This window comes from Chiloscyllium plagiosum, chromosome 4 (genome assembly GCF_004010195.1).
Source record: "Chiloscyllium plagiosum isolate BGI_BamShark_2017 chromosome 4, ASM401019v2, whole genome shotgun sequence".
In the NCBI taxonomy this organism is placed as follows: Eukaryota; Metazoa; Chordata; class Chondrichthyes; order Orectolobiformes; family Hemiscylliidae; genus Chiloscyllium; species Chiloscyllium plagiosum.
This window is the reverse complement of record NC_057713.1, coordinates 67,511,879-67,538,252: the sequence shown is the minus strand read 5'-3', so window position 1 is coordinate 67,538,252 and position 26,374 is coordinate 67,511,879. Positions and strand designations below refer to the sequence as shown.

The following is a 26,374-nucleotide window of genomic DNA, read 5'->3' as shown; positions in this document are numbered from 1 at the left end:
GAGGATTTATGAGGACAGAGTGGTGGACATGATCTATATGGACTTGAGTAGGGCGTTTGACAAGATTCGTTATGGTAGACTGGTTACCAAGGTTAGATCACATGGAATACAGGGAGAATGAGCCATTTGCTTACAGAACTGGCAAGAAGGTAAAAGACAGAGGGTGCTGGGAGAGGTTTGCCTTTCAGACTAGAAGCCTGTGACCAGTGGTCATGGGGTCATAGAGATGTACAGCATGGAAACAGACCCTTTGGTCCAACCTGTCCATGCCGACCAGATATCCCAAACCAATCTAGTCCCACCTGCCAGCACCCGGCCCATATTCCTCCAAACCCTTCCTATTCATATACCCACCCAAATGCCTCTTAAATGCTGCAATTGTACCAGCCTCCACCACTTCCTCTGGCAGCTCATTCCATACACGTACCACCCTCTGCATGAAAACGTTCTCCCTTAGGTCTCTGTTATATCTTTTCCCTCTCATCCTAAACCTATGCCCTCTAGTTTGGACTCACCAACCCCAGGGAAAAGACTTTGTCTATTTATCCTATCCATGCCCCTCATAATTTTGTAAACCTCTATAAGATCACCCCTCAGCCTCTGACGCTCCAGGGAAAACAGCCCCAGCCTGTTCAGCCTCTCCCTGTAGCTCAAATCCTCCAACCCTGGCAACATCCTTGTAAATCTTTTCTGAACCCTTTCAAGGTTCACAACATCTTTCCAATAGGAAGGAGACCAGAATTGCACGCAATATTCCAACAGTGGCCTAACCAGTGTCCTGTACAGCCGCAACATGACCTACCAACTCCTGTACTCAATACTCTGACCAATAAAGGAAAGCATACCAAATGCCTTCTTCACTATCCTAACAACCTGCAACTCTCCTTTCAAGGAGCTATGAACCTGTACTCCAAGGTCTCTTTGTTCAGCAATACTCCCTGGGACCTTACCATTAAGTGTATAAGTCCTGCTAAGATTTGCTTTCTCAAAATGCAGCATCTTGCATTTATCTGAATTAAACTCCATCTGCCACTTCTCAGCCCATTGGCTCATCTGGTCCAGATCCTGTTGTAATCTGAGGTAACCCTCTTCACTGTCCACTACACCTCCAATTTTGGTGTCATCTGCAAACTTACTAACTGTGCCTCTTATGCTCACATCCAAATCATTTATGAAAATGACAAAAAGTAGAGAACCCAGCACTGATCCTTGTGGCACTCCACTGGTCACAGGCCTCCAGTCTGAAAAACAATCTTCCACCACCACCCACTGTCTTCTACCTTTGAGCCAGTTCTGTATCCAAATGGCTAGTTCTCCCTGTATTCCATGAGGTCTAACCTTGCTAATCAGTCTCCCATGGGGAACCTTGTCGAACGCCTTACTGAAGTCCAGATAGATCACATTACTGCTCTGCCCTCATCAATCCTCTTTGTTACTTCTTCAAAAAACTGCCACAAGGATCATTGATGGGTCCACTGCTTTTTGTCATTTGTACAAATGATTTTGATGTGAACATAGGAGGTATAATTAGTAAGTCTGCAGATGACACCAAATTGGAGGTGTAGTGGACAGCGAAGATGGCTACCTCAGAGTGCAACAGAATCTTGATCAAGTGGATCAATGGGCCAAGGAGTCGCATATGGAGTTTAATTTTGATAAATGTGAGGTGCTACATTTTTGAAAGGCAATTCAGGGCAGGCCTTATGTACTTAATGGTATGGTCCTGGGGAGTGTTGCTGAACAAAGAGACTTTGGAGTATAGGGTCATAATTCCTTAAAAGTGGAGTCACAGAAAGAAGGCATTAGGTATACTTTTCTTTATTGGGCAGAGCATCGAGTATAGGTGTTGGGAGACCATGTTGTGGCTGTGCAGGACAGTGGTTAGACACCTTTTGGAATATTGTGTGCAATTCTGGTCTCCCTCCTATGGGAAACATATTGTGAAACTTGAAAGTGTTCAGAAATGATTTACAAGGATGTTACCAGGGTTGACCAATAGCTGAATAGGCTGGGGCTGTTTTCCCTCACGTGTATGAGGCTGAGGGGTGGCCTTATAAAGGTTATAAAATCATGAGAGGCATGGATAGGGCAAATAAGACAGTTGATAAGCACATCGACCTGGACCCAATATACCGACCACTGCAACGGACAGCTGGAACTGACAACCGGAAGCGGCAGATTCAAACCACTACAAATGCCGGAGGAAAGATCACAGAAGCACTTCACAGGAGGCTCCCAAGCACTGAGGACGTCACCAAGACAGGGGACGAAACGACGTCTGCAACACAAATTCCCAGCTCAGCAAACAGAAACACAACAACAGTCCAAACTATGCTAAACTTCACATAGTTGCTGATCCTTCAGAGCAGTTAATAAATTGGATGCATTTCAGTGAATGAGCAGAGAATATACAATAATCCACAGGCATTCCAGTTGTATATTACTTGCAGAGACAAAGAAGTCTGTCTCAGGCATGAGCGTCACTGGCCTTTGTGATAATGTCTTCATCATGCAATAAGTGACTACATGGATGAATACATGCAGCCCTCAATAAATATCAGTATGAAACTCTCGCCTTGCTTGCTCCTCATCCCACAGATCTGCAGCAAGGTGTTCTCCACTCAATGTTAACAGCAAAGTGCAGCCAATCTTTAGAGGGATGATGTGAAAGGAAATATAGAAGTGAGTACTTTTCTTGAAGCACTTCTACTTCTCAACTACTTCATCCCACTCTCAGTCAATATTTCACATCCAGTTTGGGTGCAGATGCCTGAGTGTAACATTGTGCAGGTGGAATAATCTTTGGCAGGTCCTTCAAAGACTCCAAAACCCAGAGCATGAAAATCTTAGCAGTCAGAAGAGGGATTGAGCTGTTTGGCTCGAGCACAGGAATGGTAAAATGTTTAAAAAAATTAAAGACTGAAGATCACAATAGTGAATGTTGGGTGTGTTGCACACTAGTAGATTGATATGTTTCATTTCTTTTTAATTTTTAAGCAACATATATATTTTATTTTATCCATTTTCCCATGTTTGCAATTTCTGGATATTGCCTGGCAAGGAGACATTTCAATTATAATGACTACGACACAAACTGACACCACAATGGAGATTTCTTTACAAGACGTTTGGTGTTAATGTAATTTTGGAGTAAGTGGCTTTTGTGTCAAATAGTGAAACCTAAGTGAGCTTCACATTGATGAAGATATCCAGGGCTACTGTCTTGGCCACATCACTTTCCATCTGCTCTTCCTTGCAATATTCTGAAGAGATTATATGCTCTGCTCTTTGTCACACTACAGGTTCAAAGATTACTACTGTGCAATGATTTACACAGTACTATATCGCTTCTCAACAAGCAAACAACTGGTGAATCTGCTTTCAAAGTGTGAAAAAAAAGAATGGATCAGCAAAACATTATCGCAACTGTTTACTTATATCTTCATAAGCATCATATTCTGCTTTTGTTAAAATGTTCACCTAGTTATGTTACCTAATGTCATTCATGTAGGATGAGAAGTTATTTACATTTTTAACTTGTTCTGATATGGTAATGATGAATTTTGATAAGTGTTACAAAATCTTAAGGAACTTGATTAAGTGTAATAAGCCTTTGCACCATGTAGTGTAATTATGGTTTAACGGTTATTGGGCATTTTGTGGAAGCCCCTGAATTGCATGTGTTTGAATTCGGATAACATCCATTCCTCCCAAACAGTTCAAACTTGTTATATTATAATACATTTGGCATGCAATTTGATCTAAGTAAAAGCATTCATGAAATAATTCCACAGAAAACATTTACACTTTAAAAATGTATTATTTTCTTTCTTCTACAACTGTCAGTAGATTGACTGATTATATTTATTGGGTATTAAAACCTCAAGATTGTAGCAATATTTATTCCTTGCATTGGGAGCTTTTGTTCAAGTAAGTTGCATTGTTACATCAGATTTTTATGTCTTGGTCATGTATGGTTATCTTGGCCAGTTTCAGTCTGAGCGTATTTTATGAATAAAGGAATCTGAAGAATACAATACCATCTAAAGGAATACTTCATGTGAATTAAGAAATATTCCCAATTTTGCAACAGTATGGTCTCCATTCTAATAAACATTTAATCAAAGCATGGAAACCTTAACCCTGATGATACTTATTCTCTTTCATTTTAGAAATGTTGTCATACCTTTTTATAAGGCATGAAACAAATGGCTGGAAATGTGTTGCTGGAAAAGCGCAGCAGGTCAGGCAGCATCCAGGGAACAGGAGAATCGACGTTTCGGGCCTTAGCCCTTCTTCAGGAATCTTATGCCCGAAACGTCGATTCTCCTGTTCCCTGGATGCTGCCTGACCTGCTGCGCTTTTCCAGCAACACATTTCCAGCTCTGATCTCCAGCATCTGCAGACCTCACTTTCTCCATGAAACAAATGGCTTTAAAATTAAAATATATTGGTGATTGTAACCAAAGGCTATGAACAAATATTACCATATGATTTTGTGATAGAATTCTGCCTAATATATGATTAATCAGGTGATAAATTATGTTGCATTTCTAAACCGATCAACAGTGCCACAGTAGTGTTAATCATGTCATTACTGGTGGATGAAAATTACATCACACCTTACAATTAGAATTTAATGGTCTGTGATGTGAAAAATCACTTTCACACACAACACGAGTAATGACCCCTAAATAACAAGAATATAGAACTGAGCAGTTGTGGCTTACTAATATTCTAATATTGGTAAAATAGCTCATGCCATAAAATAGTTCTGAACTGTGCTCTTTTAAAGTCATGAAAAGCCAATGGTAATGTATTGGTCTGCTAGTGATTTATTGCAATTCCATTTTAAAATGTTCTTTTGAAATAGGAGGAAATAGTATATGACAAAATGGATATCATTCAATTTTTTTCAAGGAAAGTGTTATTAAAGTTCAAATTCTATCTGAGAAAAAAAATCCACTATTTTGTGGATGAGTTAATTTGATAACATCAATTAATATCTAAAATTCAAATTTGTTTTATCTTTAAAGCAATGTAGTAAGCTTGAATGTGATTTAATACCATTTATAGAGTTGACAGAGTTACTTTGGAAATTAATGTTATATTCAAAATGTATGAACAAACACCAATTCAATATTTTCAACCTTTATCTTCTCAAAAGTTCCCAGCCTGTCATTGAACCGCAGTCGTCTTCCTGTAACATATACTTACGACTAAAGGAGACATCGACAATTTTTTCTCTCAAATAAACGTTACATTTAAGCAGCAGGTTTCTGAATAATAGCTACAAACACAAAATACTCGTGTCTATTTCTAAACAGCGTACGGATTATTTTCGCACATGTATCAGACTCACAAAGTGAAACGCATAATCTAACACCGAACATAATCACAAAATTACTAGTTGACTAAACGAATTGAAGTACCCAGCAATAATAAGTATGGAAACAGCAGTGCTGATTAATTATAGGGGAACGATCATGACTGGAATCTATTTGTAGTCCAAAGAAGGATCACAACTAATGCAGAATCCACGCACAGGTCCGTTTAAAGCTCAAGTCTAATCTGCGCAGTATTCACTTCAGTTCTAAAATAATTTAATAGCGTTATTAAACTGGAAGATATCGATATTTTACCCCGTGAACTGAAGTTAGAGTGCTTTGCAAAATACTTCTTATAGAAACGCTTAGCTTTTCAATTGGAAGTCATGATGTGTACAAAAAAATAATATTTAAGGAAGTCCTAATGCGTATATGGTGCACAAATCATTCAGGCGAATATTTAATACGGCTTTGCTGCAATAATGCCAATACCTTTCATCAACCTTACAATATTGGGTAGGTGGAAATCAGATGCGAATCCTGCATCAGCAAGAAATTTTTATTTTCAAATCTGCAAATTTAAAAGAATAGCCCCGAACGCTATATGTGAACACTTCCGGTCTCCCGAGAGGTATGACAACATTCTTTAAATGGTGCAGAATTGTGTCCTCACAAAGCAACCAACAAAGCAACACCTAGCACAGATCTCACTGACAACAATATTCTGAATGGTTGAATGCATTGACACTAAAATGACGCCAAACCATCAACATTAACAAACAATTAGCATCTTGAATAATTTCGAATTTGTCCGCACTTCCAGACCTTTACAAGACAAGTGTCAGGGTGATTTGTACTGGAGTATTGGAATGACAATTACTGGAGGGCCAGCTTACATTAGCAGATTTTGGTTTGTGTTACTGCATGTGCGATGTGGTTTGCTTTTCCCACAGCTATTGCTACAGTGATTTGGTTACCTCCAGAGCTGTCCCAGCTGAAGGATGTGGATGACTGACTGTAGGAGCCAAATGCAGAAGGAACATGAAGATGCCTTGCTGCCTTTGCCGATGTTCTTGGTCCTTGTGGTAGAAGGCTGACGTTGTGGAGATCGGGCGTCGGTCTCGCCACCTCCCCCAGCGCTGCTCAGTAACTTGCCATCCACGGGGCTGCTGCTGTGGGCACCGGCTCCGTTGTTAGCGCCGAAGTCGTGGATGAACCATCTGAAACTGAAGACCTGCACGGCCAGGGAGCCCAGCACCACGAAGAAGAGAGTCAATCCGAACCACCAGTAACGGGAATGCAGGTAATAGTCCACGGCCAGCCACACGTCCGTGCCAACGTCGGAGAAATAGACAGTCACCGCGGCCACGATCCACAGGCCGTCCCATAGGGTGTACCTCTGTTGTCGGGCGAAGCGCAGGCAGCGACCCCGGCACAGCCCCGTGCAGCAGCGGGAGGACAGCTCCGCTGAGCCGGGCGCTACGCTCACCCTTTCCCGTTCCTGCTCGTGCTCGTCCTCCTCCTGCTGCTGTTGTTGCTGCTGTCCATGGTCCTGATGCTGCTTCGAGCATGAATGCTCCGAATTCTGCAAAGGGGTAAAAGCCACGTCGCTCTTCTTCTTCATCTTTAACAGTCCGTCCGACTTGGCAGCCATCAGACTGCCGGTCCCTCCTCCTCCACTCCCTCTCTCGATCCTTTCCTGGTTTCCTCTCACCTCTCTCTCTCTCTGGTGCCGTCAGTGAATAGGGCGACCTCCACTTCCGGTATGTGAAACTGGTTAGATAGCACTAAACTTCCGCTATCTCTCCCTGATGCCTATTGCAAAGAAAGATGCTGTCATCACTCTCACCGAATAGGCATTCGCACAAACTTGAGTTCTAAGGAAAGCTACCCCCACTTGAATTCTTAACATGCTCTTTTCTCCACAATGTAGACAAACCTACTGTGAACATGCAATATTTTCTGCTTTTATTTCAAAATATTTCCGAATTCCACAGAAAAAAATACGAGAACTCAAAATATGGTTATTTCAAGTACATGAATTTATTGAGATCTTTGTACAAAATGTTGCAAATCCATTGACCTTTGATCTGACAGTAACTTCTGCCTGTAAACAGCGCTTATTAGTACAGCATGACCGAAAGCAATACAATTTTGTCAGGCAAAACAATTACAATCAGTAGTACAAATAAAATATTCGCTGGTTTCACAAATAAAGTAACATTGTGTAGTAAATATATATTCAGAATAGGAAGCTTGACAATTAAAAAAAATCAAACGTCGTTGCAGATGAAGGGGGTTGGGACGGGATGGGGAGGTGCTGATAGGTGGAGACAGGTAGCGAGCATGACCTGGTTGGTCGATGGGAGGGATGAATCCGATAGGTGGCTGAGAGGAATGGAAGGGAGTGGGAGGCGCTGGGAAGGGCCTGGGGGATGCGAAGGGAGGTTGTTTGAAATTGGAGAAATCAGTGTTGAATCTTCTGGGCTATAGGCTGGTCAAGCTGGAGATGAGGTGTTGTTTTTCTAATTTGTGGTTTGATTGATTGTGGCAATGAAGGAGGCCAAGGATGGTCATGTCAAAAAAGGAGTGGGAAGGGGAATTAAAATGGGCAGTGACTGGAGGATGATCCTTAAACACTTCCATCAACCCCAACTAGATACCACCCAGGACATCTTCCCCTCCCCACCCCTCTTTGCCTTCTGCAAGGACCATTCCCTTTGTCAATCCTTGGTTTGCGCCACTCTCCCCACCAACCCCCTGAACTCCCAGGTACTTTTCCCCTGCAACTGGAAAAGATGCAAAACCTGCCATTATACCACTCCCCTTATCAACATCTAGGGCCCCAAACAGTCCTTCCAGGTGAGACAGAGCTTCACCTGCCTTTCCCCCAACCTAGTTTACTGTATCCAGTGCTCCCGATGTGGTCTTCTCTGCACTGAGGACACTAAACGTAAACTTAAGGAACGTTTCACCGAGCATCTCAGCCAGGCCGGCAGGGGCTGACCGGATCTTCCTGTCACCACCCATTTTAATTCCCCTTCTCACTTCTTACCAATGTGACCATCCTTGGCCTCCTACATTGCTGCAATGAATCAAATTGCAAATTGGAGGAACAACACCTCATCTGCTGCTTGGGCAGTCTATAGTCCAGAGAACTCAACATTGAGTTCTCCAATTTCAAATAACATCCCTGACTCCCTTCCCAGCCCCTCCCATTCCCTTCCATTTCTCTCAGCCACCTACCAGATTCATCCCTCCCAATGACCAACCAGATCATACTTTCTACATGTATCCACCTATCTCCACCTCACCACCCTACCCCTACCCTCTTTATCTGCAGCTCTCCTTACACCCACCCTCAGTCCAGAAGCAGGGTTACACCCAAAACATTGACTTCTTCACCTCCTGATGCTGTTTGGCTAGCTGGGTTCTTCCAGCCTCCTGCTCTCGGATTCCAGCATCTGCAGTTTTTTTTGTCTCTAACAGATGTCTCTAATAAACACAAATAATGCTTTTTTGAAGAAGATGAATATTATTGTAAGCACTGAGGTTTGAACCCTTGAGCTTGATATTAGGTTCTTAAGAAGTAGTGAAAAGCATTTAAGAATGAAAATCTAAAACTAAGAGAAAAATGGGGGAAATACTCAGCAGGTAAGTCAGCATTTGATGAAAGAGCATACTGTTAGAACTGGAATACATCACAAATAAAATGGCATTTAAAACAAAACAGAATAAGGGGAAGGGTAACGTATGTACACACACAAAAAACATGGGAAAATAAATTAAACAACAGCAAAAAACCTTATTGTAGTAATGGAGATAGTTGACTTCCAGTGTGATATTAACCTAAGACAAAGGCAAAAAGATCTAGGACATCAAGATTGTGGGAATGTATGAAAGGTGAAAGACCAAGAAGTAGAAAAGAAAGGATGAAAGCTAGATTCAGGAGTATGCTAAATGAATCAGGATGACACCATGTGCCACTTTGCCAACATAGTTCCAAATGACAGTTCCTCGATTCCAGAATCTACCTACTCTATCCAGTCACCACCAGAAATGGTAACACATTTCATTCCACTTCTTGAGAGGGAGAAAATCAGAGCTATGGTTGAGTTAATGTTTCTGCTGAACCATTCATGTACACAATCACACATTAGCCTGGAAGTTACTATGTAGGCTTGTTCCATGTTAAACAGCATGTGTGTTAATCAGACATGGAAAAAAAGTTATTGCATGCATTGACCAGATGGTGAAGAATAGCAAATCCTTAAAGGTGTGATTAAAATATTATATTGCTAAAGACTATTAAGGCCAAAAACTTGTAAAGCTCTTCGACTCAATTTAAGATGTTCCTTAAGCATGCTTCAAATTTTATTTAAACAGCTTAGAAGAATGTAAAGAAATCAATAGAGATATGTGACAGAGAACTGGAGTAATAATAATAGGAAGGTTCAGATTACACGGTGTGCTGAATGGAAATGTTTTATACAGGAATGCTTTCTTGTTCTGATATATGGGGTGGAATCACCCCAGTCCTTGAACAATATGGTCAATGATGAGTCAGTTGGTAAAATATGTTGGAAAAATCAGATTCTTGACATTGAGAGATAATAGCATTTAGAATTTCACTAGTAAGTGGTGAGAGGCCTATTACATATCTCAATTATGTGAGGTCTGCTATTTTCTCTCGAAGCAGAGAAAAATTAGAACAGTGCCAGTTTCAGGCATGAAAGACTGACCTTGTAGCTGAAACTACTGGTATCATCCCCAGGTGTCCATCTTGTCCAGAATTTCTTACCATCTCAGGATTGAGGATTATTAGATCAGCCATGATTTCATTGAAAGGAGAAGCAGACCTGATGGATCAGATAGCCTACTTCTGTTCCAACATCTTATGATGTCTGGGCCTATTCAATGTGCAGTGACTATCTGCACCTTCCATCCATGGAGGCAAGAATTGGCAAAACACCAGCTTCACCATATCATCAGGGCTCATTTGGAACTCACTTTTAATGCAGTTCAGCACTTCAATAATGCACTTTTGAGTTCACTATCACTGAAAATTGCAATTGTGCTGCCTGGCTGTTTTGCACACAGTGTGGCACAATGGCTCACTGATGACCACACTGTCTCACAGCGCTCGGGATCCAGGGTCAATTCCAGTCTTGGGTGACTGTTTGTGTGGAGTTGCACATTCTCCCCATGTCTGCATGGGTTTCTTCCAGGTGCTCTGGTTTCTATCCACAGTCCAAAGCTGTGCAGGCTAGGCGGGTAGGCCATGCTGAATTGTCCATGATGTCCAGGATGTGTCAGCTAGGTGGATTAGCCATGAGAAATGCAGGGTTGAAGGGATAGAGTGGGATGCTGTTTGGAGAGTTAATGTGAACTTATTGGGCCAAATGGCCTGTTTCCACACTGTAGGGGTTCTACTCTTCTACATACATTAGGTACCCATATCATGCATTCAACAGGATACATCTCAAGATACATAGCATGCTCTTTTAGTAGGTGAAAGTGAGGACTGCAGATGCTGAAGAGTAGAGTCGAGAGTGTAGTACTGGAAAAGCACAGCAGCATCCGAGAAGCAGGAGAATCGATGATTCGGGCAAAAGCCCTTCATCAGGAATCCTGATGAAGGGCTTTTGCCCAAAACGTCGATTCTCCTGCTGCTCGAATGCTGCCTGACCAGCTGAGTTTTGCATGCTCTTCAGTGTCTACTCATTTTATGTCTATCTGGATGCTCATTGCATATCTACCTTGGCTTGCCTTTGGTACAAATAAATATCCAGATGGCTTGTCATGTTTGGCAATGTTAGTCAGAAAGTTTGTCAATCAGAAAAGTTGTTAAGGTACCCTGAGTGAGCCTATTGGATGTGCAGAGGGCAGGATGGGTCAGTAGTCTGGGAGGCTGAGGTGGTGTGAACCATTAAGGGAACATAATGCCTGCAATACTGGAATAGTAAACCATGAGCCTTGATGAATGGTAGGTACAACAGTGTTAAAGTGAATGTGAGGTAGGATAGAGGAGATAAGAACATAAGAGCTGGGAGAAGTAGGCCATTCAATTTGTCAAGCTTGCCCTGCCATTCAGTATGATCATGACTGATCTACCCAGGCTTGAGAGTGTGTTTCTGGAAAACCACAGCAGATCAGGCAGCATCTGAGGAGCAGGAAAATCAATGTTTTGGGCCGGTACCCTTCATCAGAAATTAGGCTAGGAGCCTCGGGGGTGGAGAGATAAACGGGAGTGGGATGGGGCTGTGGGGAAGGTAGCTGAGAGTGCAATAGGTGGATGGAGGTGGGGTAAAAGTGATAGATCAGAGAGGAGGGTGGAGCAGATAGGTGGGAAGGAAGGTTGACAGGTGGGACAGGTCAAATAATATGGCGAGAGACAGCAGAGCAAACCCAAACACTGCTTGGGGCCACCAGAATGCCAGCACAATGCACTCACAACCTAGTTGATTAGTTTAAGGTGGATGGAGGAGAGAATACACATGAGTAGCGTACACTGCCTGCTGAAGGGTCTGGGTCCAGCCAAGACCTTTGATAGAAATGTTAACAGTCTGATATGGACTCAATACAGAGTGATAATAGCCAGAGCTATAGCAATCGTCCTTCTCAGGAAGAGTGATTAGCGCTCATCACTACAGTAATGGACTTCCACGCAGACATTGAAACTGACAATGTCTGCGCTGAAACTGACAACAACCGTGCTGAAACTAACAAAGGCTGCGCTGGGACTGACAATGACTGCACAAGTGGCAAAGTCAAGTAACATTGGACCTGTAGGGGCGAACAATGCAGAGTCCAATTAAAGTTAAAAGTTGGGTGCTGTTTGTACTTGTAATTTCCAATGTGGTGAGGAAGAGGAGCTGATCACTTTGACCAGGAGCCAAACCTCGGTGGAGTGCACATTACCAAGGTGGGGAGCGTAGACACTGTGAGGAACCGTGATTCTCTATCAGTCCGTAGCAGAATGACAGAACTTGAATAGCGGCAGTGGCTGGGAGGGTAAAGAGTCCCATCAGTGGAGAGCACACCGGGCTAGAGGTAGGTTTCTGGGCCAATGGGAGGTGCTGGGTCAGTAGAAGTGGCCAGAACAGTAGAGGAGTCATGGTACGGAACACATCCGATTGAGCCAGAAGTCCCAGTCGACCAGGAGGTACCAACTAGTAGTGGTGGCCGGGTGGGTAGACAAATCACATCGGTAGAGAGTACACCTTGCTAGGAGGCTGCTACAGCTGTATGGATGGCACTGAGACAGTATTATTGGCCAGGGTAGAGACGTCCCCACTGGTTAGGAACACTTTACTGTTGGTGGTATCCGGGGTACACAATCTGCTAAATGGCAGTTCAAAGTTTAAGGGGAATATTGCAGGTTCCTTTATTGACAAATACAAGGCAGACAGACAAGAACTAACGGTGCAAATGATGAAAAGTGGTTGGGATCCATTCCAGACATTAGCACAACAGAGAGAATGGCTACATAAGCAGAAACAAAACAAAACTAAAAAAATAGGGGTAATGTTAGTGTACCAATTAGCAGGCCTAATTGAACGCTAGTAGGTGGATAAAAGGCCAAAAACAAATTGAGGATCTGGAGGACAGGATAAAGGAGCTAGAACAAAGATTAGAAAAAGTACAGGAGGAAAGGGAGATTGACTCTCTCCCCTCCTATGAAACCGTCCAGCAGGGATCAATTGTTCCCTCTGTTGGACGAACCGTGCAAGAGTATAACTTAGCGCCCGTTAGCAGATGAGGGACAGAATCACAACTAAAGCAAATTATAAACTGTTCACCCCAGGGGAGAGGCAGCAGAGTATGGCCTTCCTGGGCAAATTACAGCCCCAGAGCAAAACCACCAGGTTCTGGGAAGAACTGGATAGTGTATGGGTAAGGTACCAACTACACCTGAGGGACATACATCAGCTGGTCCAGACAGCTTGCCCAACGAACAAGTGGAGACAGGTAGCTGGTGAGCCCAATGCCACAGCAGCCCCAGACTTTAGGGGAGGACGGTGGACACATGTTGTTGCCCTTACAGCTGAGATAGACGCTCAGCAGGCCCCCTTCACCAATTTTAAAGAAGAAATCCAGAGGGTGTTAGGAAATGTTCCCACGAACTGGAGCAAGATCACGACCATTAAGCAACTTAAAGGGGAAGAACCTCTGAATCTGGGGAATGATTATTTAGTATCTATCAGGAATGCTCAGGGCAAGCAAACCCAGATCAGGGGGACCAGGCATTCATCCAAGCTTTTAGAGACGGGCTCTCTAGCGCCCACCAAGCCATCCTGAAATAGGAATAATAATGTCCCAGGAATATGATGACCAACTTGAGTGGGCTAGCAGGGTGCAGGAGCAGAAGCTCCTGCAATAAAGGCAAGACCTGACAAAGCAGCCTACCGGAATGGAGACGAGAGTAGAATAAAATGATCCTGCCCTAACTTTGGCCAACAGAGACACTTTGCTAGGGAATGTAGGGCCCCATGAGCAGGGAGTAGAGCAGGGAACAACGTAAAATACTGCAGCCACTGCAACAGCATAGGACACATAGAAGCAGTGTGCTGGGAAAAGCATGGTGCACCCCCAAACACCACGGAACTGTGGGAATCCCGAGGTCAGCAGAGCTGACAACCAGCTGCCCTTATTCGTGAGGGTAAGGGAGAGGGGAGAACTTACATGCCCGCAGTAATAGGAGGGAGGAAATATGAAATGTTAATAGACACAGGAGCGGATGTATCCATCACAAACTTACCCTTACCTCTCACAATTAAAATGATTCACTTAAAAATATGTTGTGAAACTTGAAGGGTTCAGAAAAGGTCTACAAGGATTTTGCTAGGGTTGGAGGATTTGAGCTATATGGAGAGGTGGAATAGGCTGTTTTCCCTGGAGCATTGGAGGCTGAGGGGTGACCTTATAGAGTTTTATAACTTCATGAGAGGCATGGATAGGATAAATTGATAAATCTTTTCCCTGGGGTGGGGAGTCCAGAACTGGAGGGCAACGGTATGGGTGAGAGGGGAAAGATATAAAAGAGACCTAAGCAGCAACCTTTTCACGCAGAGGATGGTACATGTATGAAATGAGCTGCCAGAGGAAGTGGTGGAGGCTAGTACAATTGCAACATTTAAAAGGCAACTGGATGGATATATGAATAGGAAAGGTTTGGAGGGATATGGGTCAGGTGCTGGCAGGTGGGACTAGATTGGGTTGGGACATCTGGTTGGCATGGACAGGTTAGACTGAAGGGTCTGTTTCCATGCAGTACATCTCACTGACTCTATGACTCTATGAACTGGGGTAAGAGGGGATAAAACACCAGCTTACCTAAGCGAAACTACCCTTGTAAAAATAAGCAATATGTATATCCCCATGAAATTCTATGTATGCCAAAATAACGAGTAACCATAATGGGCAATAATCTCATGAGAGAATATAATATTCTAATCAATTGTGCAAAAGGGAAATTGATTTGGCCCAGACAGGACGGTCAAAAGTCTGAGATTGGGAAACTTACAAGTCACCTTGAAATTATTAAAGTGGCTACAGTCACCAGTAGGGACTGGAACCTCAAAAAGGGGGGAATTCTGAGCCATCTGTGCCTGTGTCCCCGGAGCATGGGCAGAAACAAAGTTAGATACAGGCCCAGTTAACGTACACCTGATAAGGGTTCCTGGACCAGAGCATAAGCCCTATCAGCAAAACCCAATAAAATCCAAAGCAGAAAAAACAATTGTGGAGATAGTGAAAGGGCTAGTGAGACAGGGAATCCTGAAAGCAACCACAAGTACAACAAATTTCTCAACATGGCCAGTAATAAAGCCTGATGCAAGCTACAGGCTCACCATTGATTATACAGGATTAAATAGTGTCACCCCCAAATTGCACCCTATTGTAGCCAACACCGCCATCACTTTAAACGGCTTGGCCCCCAAACACAAGATTTTCACTATTTTAGACATAGCCAATGGATTCTGGTCTATCTCGTTACATCCTGAGCCCCAGAATAAATTCAATTTTACAGTAAGGGACAGGCAGTATACGTGGACTTGCCTGCCACAAGGGTTCCACAACAGCCCCATTATTTTCCACAGGGTGATGAGTGATATACCAGAGGGTAGTACTGCCCTCCAATATGTTGATGATATCCTAATTGCCTCAGAGTCCGAGTCAGGACAGCAGGAGACTTTATGTCTAGTATTGCAGGAATTGGCAACTGCAGGGTTAAAGTTAGCCCCACAAAGGCACAGATTGGCAGAACACAAGTCTTATACCTGGGACACCTTATATCCCAGGGACTCAAAGAAATGTCCAATGACCACAAGAAGGCAATCCAACAGATGCCCATGACCTGCCACTGTCAGGGAAGTCAGAAAGGACTTGGGGCTATTCAACTACAGACAGAGTTTTATACCCGAGTTTGCAAAATTGGCTGAACTGATCCAGAGATTAAGTAAAGGAGGCAAGCCCACCATGTAACCTGGGGGCCAGAACAGGAGGAGACATGCAGTCAGCTTAAAGCTCGACTCAGATCAGCCCCTGGGCTTGGGCTGCCAGATCCCAACAAGGGTTTTCACATCCACTGTGAGGGAGTATTTTACTCCGTAGTGGTCACCCAAAACCATGGTAGCAGGAGAAGGCCCGTATGGTTCTACTCAACTCCAGAAGGTCCAGTAGTCACCGGATTGCCCAGGTGTATAGCAGCCTTAGACTATGCTGCTTGGGCCATTAGGGTTAGCGAGCCCATAGTAATGACAGGGAATGTCATCCTCCACACTAAACACACCCTAGTAGAATTACTAAACACAGGGAAACCGAGGGTCATCTCTAATATGAGAAGGGCAAATTGGGAGGCAGTTCTTTTACCACCATGTCGGTCCGTGGTAATAGTTAGGGATACGGGAGAAAAACTAGCTGAGGGAATTCTAGACACAGGGGATCTGCACAACTGTGGGGATATAGATGGGGATGATGATAGGGGGAAGAGTAAAAGATACCCCGTCAGACACAGCTGAGGACACCCTCTTCGTGGATGGGTCGCGAAAATCCGTAGCAGGGTTGCCCCGAACAGGATGGGCTGTGGTAAATGATAAGTTAGAAACAGTTATGTCAAGGATTGGTGGAAGTCAGTCCGCTCATGTAGCAGAACTGATAGCACTCACCAAAGCACTGGAACTAGCAAAAGGGAAAATCGTGAGTATATATACAGACAGTCAATATGCCTTTGGTGTAGTCCATGACTACATGGTAGCATGGGGTAGCAGAGGGTTCACCACTGCGGGGGAGCCCCTATCAGACACCAATTAAGAATTCAGGCACTAATGTGTGCCAGGGAACAGCCAAAAGAGGCTGCAGTAATAAAAATAAAAGTCCATCAAAAGCAGCCAGCAAAAGATAGACCAAGTTGGCTAAAATTCAAAGGAAACCAGGAAGCAGACTGAACAGCTCAGAAAGCCCTAGAACAACAAGCCATTGACGAGGCTGCAATAGCCATTATTGAATTAGCAAAGGACGCTATCTAAATTCAGCAGCTACAGGAGGACACCCCGCAGGAAGAGAGAGAGAGCAATGGAAACTGCAGGGGGCATTCAAAGGGGAGGATGGTGTCTGGAGGTGAGCAGAAAAGGTGTATACAGAACACATTGCTTGAACTGCACCACAGGCTCTCCCACGGATAAAGAGGCCATGATAGCAAGCCGAGGGATAGAGTGGTAGTGGACGGGAATGGGAAGAGACGTGGCCAAGTACTGCCGCAAATGCATGGCTTGTGCACGACATAAGCCAGGGAGACCCATAAAAGTTAAGATGGGACACCAGCCCAGACCTAGGCGAGCATGGGAACGCCTTCAGATAGATTTTACAGGGCTACTACCACCTTCCCGTGGGAAAACGTACAGCCTGGTCATCATAGACCAATTCACCTGGTGGGTCGAGGCATTACTGACCAAAAGCTGCACTGTGACCACTGTAGCCAGAATATTAGCAGAGGAGGTAATCCCTAAGTGGGGGTACCCCTCGAGATCATCTCCAACCAAGGGACGCATTTTACAGGCAAGATCATGAAGACTGTCTGCCAATTACTCGGCATTAGACAAATATTTCACATCCCCTATCACCCCCAGAGCTCAGTAATGGTAGAGAGAATGAATAGAATGCTCAAAAATATTTTAGCTAAAGCTATACAAACCTCAGGCAGAACATGGGCTGAAGTGCTGCAAGCCATACTAATGAAATCAAGAGCCACCATGAATCAGGTAACCGGGCTAACACCATATGAATTAATGACCAGTCAAGCAATGCAATTGCCTGAGACAATAATCATGGGTGGCATCGAGGCATCGATGTGGGCACACGAAAAGACAAAATTCAGCGACGTGACAGAATTGAGCGCCCAATTGAAAGGGAAGCAGAAATCTGTAATTGATAAACAGGACAAAAAGGACAAGGACGGTGAACTTGAAATTTTCCCTGAGGTTCCAGCAGCAGGAAGCCGTGTCCTAGAGCGAGCATTACCCAACAGACCAGGCTTTGCCCCAAGATGGAATGGGCCATACGACGTTGTAATAAATGGGGACACCTGATCCTGCATAGATATTAAAGGAAAAGGCACATGGAAGCATAGGACTCAACTAAAACCGTTTAAAGACTCCTGTGAGCAAACTAATGTCAGTCCCCAGGTACAGACAGGAACAGCGAACAAGACGGTCATCCCAGGGGCAGTACCAAAAACCCAACAAAACAACCACACTGAAGCACTTCTGCACCTTCTGACAAAAGCAAATACTTTGACTGATAACTTTATTTTAACTGCAAAATGTATATACCTGTATGTATTACACTGTGTTTAAGTGTCGCAACTGTTGGGAGCATGTCAGGATTCGTAATGAGGCCTGATTATCTTAGGCAACAATACCTCAAAAGCTCTGGAAGTAGTTAATACAGAGTTGGCTGAACTCAGACTCTACACACAGCAGACACGTTACGCGGTGGATTATAAATTAACACAGCTGAAAAAGTGTTGCTGGAACAGCGCAGCAGGTCGGGCAGCATCCAGGGAACAGGAGAATCGACGTTTCTGGCATAAGCCCTTCTTCAGGAATGAGGGCTTATGCCCGAAACGCCGATTCTCCTGTTCCCTGGATGCTGCCTGACCTGCTGCGCTGTTCCAGCAACACATTTTCAGCTCTGATCTCCAGCATCTGCAGACCTCACTTTCTCCTATAAATTAACACAGCAAGGGGGAGTTGTATAATTATTGGTGACAATTGTACCACTCATGTTATTGATGTCTTTTATAGCATTACAGAAGCCATCAAGAATATTTGAGACCAGCGAGATAATTTTCGACAGGGAGCCACAATTACAGACAGCTGGCTAAACTGGTTGATAGGTCAATCTTGGGGACCTTATTTGGCACATGGGGTGGTTTTCCTCACTGCGCTCATGCTGGGATTCTGTGTGGGCCTCAGGTATTTAAAGTTCTGCTATAAGACGCTACTGATGAGAACTGTGCCAGAAGCGAGTGAGACCACGGGACAGCCCCCAACGAAATTGGCACTCCATGATACCCGGCGGGATGAGGAGCTCTTAGAGATGACCTACCTCTACATGTAAATTGGGTGATTTGCGGGAGATCTCTGCCGTTGCTTCCTTGAGGGGGGAGGTGAAGTGGGAGATGGCATAGGGCAGGGTGACACGAGGCAAACAGACACACAAGATGGCTGCTGAGCCATCAGTTCACCACTTGACACACAAGATGGCTGCCGGACCACAGATGACATGGAGAGAGACAGCAGAGCAAACCCAGACACTGCCTGGGGCCACCAGAATGCCAGCACAATGCACTCACAACCTAGTTGGTTAGTTTAAGGTGGATGGAGGACAGAATACACATGAGTAGCGTATACTGCCCGCTGAAGTATCTGGGTCCAGCCAACACCTTTGATAGAAATGTTAACAATCTGACCGACTCAATACAGAGTGATAATAGCCAGTCCTTCTTAGGAAGAGCAATTAGCACCCATTACTACAGTAATGGACTCCCATGCAGACATTGAAACTGATAATGTCTGTGCTGAAACCGACAACAACCATGCTGAAATCACAAAGGCTGCACTGGAACTGACAATGACTGCACCGAAACTATTAACAATTCTGCAATGTTTCCAATAAACAAACCAAGTCACAGAGACAATAACTCATCACTGACCTATTAGATCACAAAATATATAAAAGTATCTTGACATGTGCTTCGGGTTGAGAGAAGACTTGCAGCTGACCATTGTGCTGTTGGTGTCTTTCTCTCCCCGGAGCTCTGGTATTTCCTTGCACAATAAACTCTGTTGTTGAACCCTGATTCTGACTCCGAGGCTGGTGATTTTCCCCACAACACTTAGATACCTGAAAAAGCCATTTCATGACAAAATAAATCAAAATTAATGACTTTTTCAATGTTTGAATGCAGAAAGAGCAAATTTTGCATGAATGTAAATTCATTTTTTTCTTAAAAGTAGAAGTTCCTATATTTTTGAATAATCATTCTTATCGATGGTTGACATGCAATAGCTAATCATTTAGATTTGTATCATGGCTAAGACATTTGATGACTAAAAGAAAAAGCATTCCATTTGTAAATTAGATTTTACATTGTCATGACTGTGGTTTCTGGTTTTTATCTACTTTGTTGGACCATTAGAAATCCAAGTAGCATTAATGTCTTGAATAATTGATTTTGGCATATATGTGACATAAAAATAAATTACCCTAGCAGACAATTAGAAGACAGTTCTTGGAGATGGTAAGTTTATCACCTATTTTTCCAAAGTTAAAAAACACACAACACCAGGTTATAGTCCAACAGGTTTAATTGGAAGCACACCAGCTTTCGGAGCGACGCTCCTTCATCAGGTGATAGGAGCGTCGCTCCGAAAGCTAGTGTGCTTCCAATTAAACCTGTTGGACTATAACCTGGTGTTGTGTGATTTTTAATTTTGTACACCCCAGTCCAACACCGGCATCTCCAAATCATGACCTATTTTTCCAATCATCCTGTTCAGAAATATGCACCTCTGGAACAAGTGAGTCCTGAACCCAGGCCTCCTAGCTCAAAGGTAGGGACACTACCACTGTGCCACAAGGACATTTTGACATAAGTTTTTGATTGTTGGGTTGCCCACTCAATTTTAAATTGCGGGTTGGATATATTTCAATCAGCTAGCCTCTAAATTGCTCGTTTGGAATGTGCAAGTTACAAATGGGAGTATTTAAACAATGTGTGACAGAAGCAAATATAATTAATTCTGTTGGAGTGAACTCATCTTAGCCTGTAGCTCCTTGACAGTCATTTTATATAATAAAGTATATGGAAAAGAAAACTGGATATCATATAAAACCAGCTGCTGATGCAAATTTATGCAAGATGATTTTCATTTACGTTGTAGCGTTGGTTCATTGGTAGCATTTTTGCCTTAAAATCTGAGTTTCATGGGCTAAATTGGATCACCTCAGAATGCACGAATGGAGCTTAAGACACATGATATTGCATTGATAATTATTTGGACAGAAATGGTGTATAAGAATATGGGAACAAATGAGATTGGCACCAGGTAGTAGAATTTGTACAGTTATGATGGGCCAAATACCTCCTTGTGAACTGTAATAATTCTATGGTATGCCTGGACCTTTCTGATAAACAGCATTACCATGATGATAACGTGCAGCCATTGATAGTTGTACTATTGAATAGCTGTAGTCTTCATTAAGAGACCCAGAATCATGAAACTCTGGAAACAATTAAAGTTTTGGATTTTAAATGGGTGTTCTATTGTGTGGCTTGAGCAGTTAGTGCTTGCTTGTAAACTATAACTAAAAATAAACGCTTATAAAAGTGTGCAAAGATTTGCACCAGTTGGGTCCTTAAACGATTCATTTTTAATAGTATTTTTTAATAGTATACAAAGTAATTGCTCAACAAACATGAAAATCAACACTCTTTTTGTTGAAGTAGTTTAAACAATTCTATGTAAAAAGACTTTCTAGGAACATGAACTGCAATAGCATTTATTTGATAAATATATTAACATGATTATTAACATAATTGATTTTTAATAACATATTTTAATAATAGCCCTATTGCCAAAAAATATATTTGTGAAACTTTTTTTTCATATAATTTTTAAACACAACAGGCAATTGTGGCAGATATTTTAAACAACAAAATCAAATTGTCTACCTTTTTGAAGAAAGCTTTAAAATACTTGGATTATTACCAAGAATTATATTTTCTGTCAAGGAAAATGTCAAATACCTTTGTCATTAAAGACTATTTATTTAAAAGTCTGCATTATCTTCATACAAAGCATACAAGAGAGAAGTGGTTCCATGATATAGTAGAATATTCCTCAGGGCTTCAGGACACGTAATCAATCTAAATTAAGGGTTTTCGTAGTCCTCAAACTGTGGGAAAGCAGTACACATTTATGATTTTTCCCAATTTAATCAGCAATTGCCTGATTCATTTTTCAATGAAGAATGTTGAAGCAGGCTCAAAAAATCTAAGGGCTAAGAGTAGGCCTTCAAGCTCAAAAATAGCATCGGAACCCATGGCAGGAGAGATCACTTTAAGGCCTCTCTACAATTTTTCAACATCTAAAATAAGAAAGACTTTTGGAACTGGCGAGTATTATGGAGTTGGTGGTTTGGAGAGGGGTTGTTTGCTAAACCCAGGCAGGATGGAAAGAGACCTCTAATCCTATCTCGAGCTTTGGCCAATTATCTGTTGCTAGGGGTCTGTGCCCTGCCACCTGTGGGGTTCTGATATTCCACCCAGTTCCACATGTCAGGGAACCATAGATGGATCTGAAGACTAACTGGAAAATTCCCTCTAACAGATTGTGGTCATTCACAGGCTGAACTGGCAACTTGCTGTTTGCCTCCAATAATATATCCCAGGGTAAGATGGATCGAGGAAACTAGATCTTTTACCTAATACCTTTGTTTCACAACTGGAAAGGGCTAAAAACCCAGTTCCACATGTCAGAAAATGCTAGGCGATGTATAGGATTTTATGAAATTGATTTCCTGCAAGTGTCAATTCATATTGGGAGTATCAAATCTCAGAATCACAACTGTAGAGGTTAAGTGTGGATTGTTCCTGTTGACTTTTACATCATCATAATTCAAACAATTTCAAACATGTACATTTACTAGACAGGCTCATCATAATAACAACAATAAAAATCTAACAATGTTAACATTTCTTTTGAAAGTTTATTCATAAAAGTTTATTGAAAAGACTTGATATGTAAGTTTATCACCTCATGGTTTTGTACTTGAATATCAATGCATGTCATTAACATTGGTACCAGTGTTATGTCTTTTATTTTCTTGACAAGTTTTCTAGAAAACAATTCGTGAATATAATTTCAATTAATGATACATTACATAAACTGGTAGTTATCCGAAAATTTCTTCACTGCAAACTATGTGTTAGGTACTGGATCATCTGTTAATGAAAATATTAAAGATAATATTTGCTCACATGCTCATTTATTTAACACATTACTGTGAAATACTATAAAACAGCTTAGATTGGAATTCATGTTTATACTGCAACCAATTTATGAACTTAATGTGCTTTACTCAGAAAATATTTCACACTTAATGAAGACCAACCCACTAGTATTCTCTGAGTTCTAAATGCACACAAATTTGATCTCAATGGTATTGCAGACAAACCTGATCCTATCACCACTAGACATTTAGACAGCTGCACCTCCAGCAGAAACCACTCATCACTGCCACCAAACTAAGCTCAATTATATCACAAAACCTCACCTTTTGCTTGGAGACCTTATAGTACCACAATTTTAAGGAATGAACATTTCCTTTATGCCTATTACCTATCTCCACCCAAGGTCCCGTTATGACATGGGTTGCTTGCAACACAGGCAATCTACTTTCACTGACTCAGAACCTGTTTTTAGTCACCTATTTAGTTTCTCTTGTTCCCTAACCTTTTTCTCTCTCTCCCACTTAGTCTCTTTGCCTCTGTCTTCATCTATCCTCCTTCCTACTTAGGACAAAGCTATTCAGTGAATAAACCTAGTGAGCTATTCACTTGCAAGGTCTTTAATAAGTCACTACAATGTGATTAATCATGTATTGTCCCATTGTAATCTTTATTATTTGACTCTCATGTTAACTGCAATTTCTTAAATTGGAAGACAGGTAAGACACTACCTGGCATTCTTGTATTAATCTACAAGGGCATTTTATTGGTATTTTTCATTGTCCTGAGGTTTTAGATTAGATTACATTACAGTGTGGAAACAGGCCCTTCGGCCCAACAAGTCCACACCGACCCACCGAAGCGCAACCCACCCATACCCCTACATTTACCCCTTACCTAACACTACGGGCAATTTAGTATGGCCAATTCACCTGACCTGCACATCTTTGGACTGTGGGAGGAAACCGGAGCACCCGGAGGAAACCCACGCAGAATTGAACCCGGGTCTCTGGCGCTGTGAGGCAGCAGTGCTAACCACTGGGCCACCGTGCCGCCCAGGTTGTGAAACTATCATATAAAGGCAAATCTGCCTTTAATGATGTGACTATTGGTATCAAAGACCACAAAAAGAGCCTACAGTTTCTTATTTGGAGAAAATGTGTGACTTTCATCGACAGCATGCATATGAATAGCAAGTTAGTGAGCATGGAATTGTATGTGTAAAACATATGCTTCCAGATTTGGCAGACTGACTTGGAGCACTAATAGACAGGAGTTTGACAAATTTACAAAATTAGCAAAAACAATAAATAACTGCTTGATTTCTCCTGATTTGTATATAAACATAGAACATTACAGCGCAATACAGGCATATGGACAAAAATCAAGAATAAGTTAAATAAAAATAGTTGTTTTTTTTTACTGAAATTGTGTAAGATCTTTAAAAATGTTTCCCAAATGATAATATCTTTTTAAATAAAAACTGAAAGAACTACAGATGCTGTAGGTCAGAGACAAAAACAAAAAAGCTCAGCAGGTCTGGCAGCATCTGAAGAGAGAAATGTTTTGGGTCAAGTGACCCTTTCTTAGAACTGAAATCTTTCTCAATTTCTTCTTTGTTAAATATGAATGAAATATTTCAAAATAGCAGGATTTAGAGGAGAAGGACAATAACATTTTAATCAATAATAATTTACACTTCAAACTGATTTTGCATAGCAATGTAATCATTATCTCAATACTGATTGGTCTCCATTCTATTTGTCTCTTTCTGATAAGCTTATTGATCATTAATTAATTAGCTAGAAAGTAGACAATCTTTTTGCAAAGTAGATTTTTGTGACCATCAATCAGAACAATCTCAAAAATAATGTGCTTTATCACATTATGCAATCATTTGGACATTATTGAGAAACAGCAGGTCATTTTGTGGGGGTAAGATGAGAAACAGCATGAAGTGATAGTCCATATGGAAACAAATGACTTTGGAAGGAAATTGATTTGTGACCTAGTCAATTTTCTAGGATGATTCCAAAACATGAACAGCAGGACTTCACAGATAATAAAATATTTGGATTACAGCATTCTTGCTGCATTCTTGCAAGATTACAATGCAAGAAGGTGGTCATTGGACTAGGAGTTTAAATTATTAGGTTATTTTGAATGTTCTTATGACATGGGTTTGAATCCCACCTTGGCAGACATTGAAATTTGAATTCAATAAAAATCTGGAATGAAAACCTAGCCTAATGATGACCATCAAAATGCTTGATTGTTGTAAAAAAATCCCTCTGTTTCTCTATGTCTTTTAGAGATTGAAGTATGATTTTGGGATAGTGTAGGGGGACAAACTGAGAATAGTTCACAGGTCGGCGCAACATCGAGGGCCGCAGGGCCTGTTCTGCGCTGTATTGTTCAATGTTCTATGTTAGTCATTCTTCCATCGTCCATCCCACAGAAATGTGGTTGACTCTTAACTGCCCCCTGGACAATAAAGGATAGATAATAAATAGCAGCTGAGACAGTAATGTCTATATCTATGAAAGAATGAAAAGATAATGGGGAGCAGTTTAAAACAAATTACTGCATTGACCTATAGTTTATTTCAGAAACCAAAATTCCAGATATTTACCAAAAGAATGAAGCAGAATGAAGGATGAATGAATTAAATTCTCTCACAATTTATCAAAAGAATAAGAAACCTTGTTCTAAAATCTATCTTAAATAGACTCACATGCGACAGATGTTGAAAGTACCATGTATTTAGTTAAATATAATCTGTACCACACCCAATATACCCAATTTACTCCTTTACTTTCATTGCATAATTAGAGTCAGATATTTATTAGGAATTGGAGGATTCATCATATGGTTTGAGTGCTGCATCAAAAAATTGTATAAATCAATAATCCTGAGCTTCAACTTAGTTCAAGCAAGGTTTACCCTTCAAATTTTATCTACCCCTCTTATGGTTGCTAATTGCCCATTCATCATAAGTGTCACTGACAGCTTTGACAGAGCTATCTTGGGTCAGAACTCTCCTGATTGTAAACACTTGAACTCAGGTGTTTAGCTATCTCAATAGTTCTGCAGGTATCTGGTTCTCTAACCTAAAACATTGAATCACAACACTGAAATTAACTTATGTTGACTTTTATCCTCCCTCTATTGTTTACCTCCCAGGCAATCTGTTTACATGATTCTTTATTGGAAGTCAGGTGTTTACCAAAGTCATATCCTAAAAAGCCATGGTTCTTAAGGTACCAACATTCCAAAACAATATGCAGGCCCTTTCTCCAAAAACTTGTGGACTATGATAATAGAAGGAGTTTAGAAAAATGAGAAGTGATCTCACTGAAATATACAAAGAATCTGGAGAAGCATTATGAATTAACTGGTATACGTTTAAGCAGCAGCAGATACTGAGAGATTTGGAAGTGTATATTCCTAAATCTTTGATGAGCAGTGCAGTTGATATGACCAAGTTGAAAAAAAAGTCACAAAAACACCATAAGCGGTCTTTGTATTC

At 41.8% G+C, this 26,374-nt stretch overlaps 1 protein-coding gene across 6 annotated transcripts in view; it reads right to left on the bottom strand.

Annotated features, from left to right (window-relative positions):
* The window catches only part of xkr4 (XK related 4), a 518,298-nt gene extending 511,237 nt beyond the window's left edge, over positions 1-7,061 (bottom strand). For all 6 annotated transcript variants that reach the window (XR_006311413.1, XR_006311412.1, XM_043688368.1 and 3 more), the window contains exon 1: positions 6,305-7,061. Coding sequence is in view for 4 of the 6 variants with exons in the window: in XM_043688368.1 (XP_043544303.1) it covers positions 6,305-6,981 (677 nt within the window). In the remaining 2 variants the exon portion in view is untranslated. The remainder of the gene's footprint in view (positions 1-6,304) is intronic.
* Between the last annotated feature and the right edge of the window lie 19,313 nt (positions 7,062-26,374).